The sequence below is a fragment of the Stegastes partitus genome, unplaced genomic scaffold (genome assembly GCF_000690725.1).
Source record: "Stegastes partitus isolate 25-593 unplaced genomic scaffold, Stegastes_partitus-1.0.2 Scaffold601, whole genome shotgun sequence".
NCBI classification, from domain to species: domain Eukaryota; kingdom Metazoa; phylum Chordata; class Actinopteri; family Pomacentridae; genus Stegastes; species Stegastes partitus.
Window position 1 is genome coordinate 111,973 of NW_007578332.1, and position 3,336 is coordinate 115,308.

Sequence of the window (3,336 nt, forward strand, 5' to 3'; positions counted from 1 at the left end):
CTCAAAAAGAATTTTTAAACTGATAAACTGTTGGGTTTCTGCACACATGTGGCTGTAAAATGGATAGTTTGAGAAGTCTGCTGGTGTTAAAGCTGAAAAACAAAAGCAGACAAGTGAAATAAAACACTGTGAGATGGAAGTACAGAGACTTAACACGCAGCAAGTTTTGAGTAAAACACTAATAACCATACTTTTTCTGGCTGCAACACTTAAGCAAGCTGTTTTTTTAGATATATTGTGCATCCTTTCACATACATTTGTGACATTTTTGGAACATGTGGGGTCTCTATTACAAATTATAGTTCAGCTTTCAAGGTGGACAGGTTGTACTGTGGCCCTGTAAGTTTAAAATGTTTAATTTTTGACTGTCCTCTTGGCAACCAAGCTGAAATGTCCCCCCAAAAAACCTCCACCAATGAAGAGTTGCACTTTCAGATATTTATATCTTTAACTTTCGACCTGACTTTCTGAGGCCGTCCTGCCAGAAACTCACTTCACAGCCATCACGGTCGTCCCGTATAACACAAACTCTGCGTATCTGAAGAGGAAATGACTGGTAAACGAACAGGAAACTTCACTTCCTCTAGCGTGGATTTACTGCAACCCTTCCGGCTGATGAAAATTTAGGGATAACAAAAAAAATGCTGCTGAGGAGAAAGTGTGGAACAGCGTCACCCCGCGTCCGTACGAGTGTTTTTATGTGTAATCACAGACCTGTTTGCTGTCTGCACCAAAAGAAAAATCTTTATTTCTTAAGAGCTCCTGTTCAGAAAGTAGAGACCCATATTTGATGTACACATTAAATGAAGACTAGGGCACTGAAATGAGAGAGATAGTAATACTGTACAGGCCGCCTCTGCTGCAACAAGCCGGGCAGGAGGACCCCCTCCTCCCTCATCAGAAAATAAACTAATTCCTTTTTTTTTTTTTTTTTGCCTTTTTTTTTTTTTTTTATAGCAAAAGAATACGATTTGTGTAGAAACAAGCAACGTCTTGCATCTGTCCTCTCCTGCTCAACCCGTCAAAACGCTCTTTGCAGATGTGAAACGGAAGAAAAAACAAAAGAAACCTGAACACAAATTCGGTTGAAAGGATTTAAGTTATAGCAATACGCACACTATCAAGTGTACAATTTGTCAAGGTTCATCATTTGATTTCTAATAAAATACTTTTTTTTTCTTGTTTTTTTTTTTTAAACCCATATACATTTCATATATTTATCTTTTTGGGGTATATGGATCCAAAAATAGACATTTAAATCATAAAGAGAGAATGGGAGGAAAAGGGGGGGGCTGGGGAGGAGAAATAAAACTACAAAAGCTACGAATGGTTGTCCGCCACCTCCGAGGAGAGAGAGAGCGAGGACGGAGGAAAGAGAGCGAGATAGAGATAGAGAGATAAAGAAAGAGAAGGAAGAAGCGAGGGAGGCGGGGAGTTAGGGGGGGATTGGCCAAGCTATACAGCGCAGTATGACACCCACTTTAGCTCATTACACACGTACAGTCGTGATCAAGGCACAGGGATCTTCTAAAAGTTTTTTTTTTTTTTCAATAAAGTTGTACAAAATAATACATTTTACAGTCTGTACAAGAATAATAGTTCAGCAGTAAAGTAAAGACGGACATACAAAGGAGCAAGAGGGAGGAATGATGGAGGGAGGAATGGCAGGGAGGTGCAAGCAGGTTGTTTGACCGCATGAGTAAAAAAAAAGAAAAGAAAAACAAAAAAAAATAGGAGTCCTGTTTGTTGTCATCATCATCTTTTTTTATATTCCAGGATTATAATACTTTATTTTCTCTTAAAACAACAACAACAACAAAAAAAAACATTGCCAGGAAGTGCAAATGAAAAGGTGGTGGTTGGGGGAAGAGGGGGGAGAAAATGAAAGAGAGAGAGAGAGAGGCTGAAGATGGAGAGGAGAAAGAAAGAAAGGAAGGAAGAGAGACAGAATGACAGACAGAGAAGAGTCAAGATAAAGAAAGAGAGCGCACAGGGCACAATGGCACAAAAGTCCACACAGACAAAAACAGCTGTGGAGACAGTAAAACAGGATGAGAGAGTTCTCTTTAACTTATATGGTACTGTACTGTAGAAGGATGCTTTTTGCCCTCCGTTTTAAGTTCCATAAAAGTTGGCATTTTTGTTTCTTTTTTTTTTTTCTTTTCTTTTTTTTAAATTTTAACTCAGTATATCCTCCTCACATTTTTGCTCCACAACCAACAAGGCAAAGTCAGGTGGCAAAACAGTTCTGTGGAGAAGTCGTCCCTGTCAAACGTGGCCGAACTCCATCAGAGAAATTCACATCGGAGTCGGATCCGTCCTGTTTCTGTGAACCCCTGAACTCACCCCCACCCCCCCCCGAAGTCTCGCTAACACACCCGTGGTCCGTGTAGTCTGTGGTGACGCTGCTCCTCGGGGCCGAATCTCAAAGCGCCGCTCCAGATAAATGGGCTGGCATCTGGCGCTCAGTTTTCCGGATTCCCTCCCCTCGGTGGTGCAGTCCAGTAAAAAGCAGGTGTGATACACTTCTGTGTGCAAGCAGAGCCTGTGGCTGGATTTAAAGACGTCCGTAAGTGATAGGAAGGTTTGGTGTTACATGGTTCGAGTCAAGTCCTGAGCACAGTGCTTGTGTTTTTTTTTTCTTGTTTTTCTTAGATACAGTGTTCAGCTGATCTTTTATTTACTCTCTATTTGCAGTAATTCAACAGTTATCTCTTTCCCAGTTGCACTGCAGTAGCAGCAGCTCTCTTTAGTTTCCATCTCAAATCTCATCAACAGGGAAATCACACATCTGCAGCTCAAACCCTCCTCGCTGCAGGAAACTCAGTCCAGACCGGGCCGCTCTGGGTTTTCAGAAAGGTGACGGTAACATGTATGGAGATGATGCTGAAAGGTGAGGAGCTGGAATATGGCGTCTGTTCATGTGTTAGCCCCCCGAAGTCTTCCATTAAAATAGCTCTTTCTACATCAGGTAGGGAGTTTGCATCGAGGAAGTTCTGGGTGTCTTTACTGTAAATGTGTGTTTGTGTGTTTTGGCCCCCGTTCGGTCACCAGAGCTCACACACTTCTGTGGAAGAGGAGAGTTCAGAGACTCGGGGTTCAGGGTTGTTTCATAGTCAGATCCGTTTTTCTGTTTTTGGCCAAACACCTTTTTTTTTCTCCCATCACAACAGCTCGTACTGCCGAAGGTGCATCCGCTGGATGATGTCTCGACAGTCGTTGAAGACGCGGCGGATGTTTTCTGTGTCGACGGCGCAGGTGAAGTGGGGGTAACAGTAGTGCCTCCCGTCCCCGCTCGCTGTGCTGATCCTCTGCAGAAGGAGAAAGAAAAACATT

General features: G+C 42.5%; 1 protein-coding gene across 1 annotated transcript in view; it reads right to left on the reverse strand.

Annotated features, from left to right (window-relative positions):
• Positions 1–2,147: 2,147 nt before the first annotated feature.
• Positions 2,148–3,336, reverse strand: part of gnas (GNAS complex locus) — a 39,249-nt gene continuing 38,060 nt past the window's right edge. Inside the window, exon 12 of the mRNA XM_008289246.1 lies at positions 2,148–3,311. Coding sequence (XP_008287468.1) covers positions 3,165–3,311 — 147 coding nt within the window. The 3' untranslated portion in view covers positions 2,148–3,164. The remainder of the gene's footprint in view (positions 3,312–3,336) is intronic.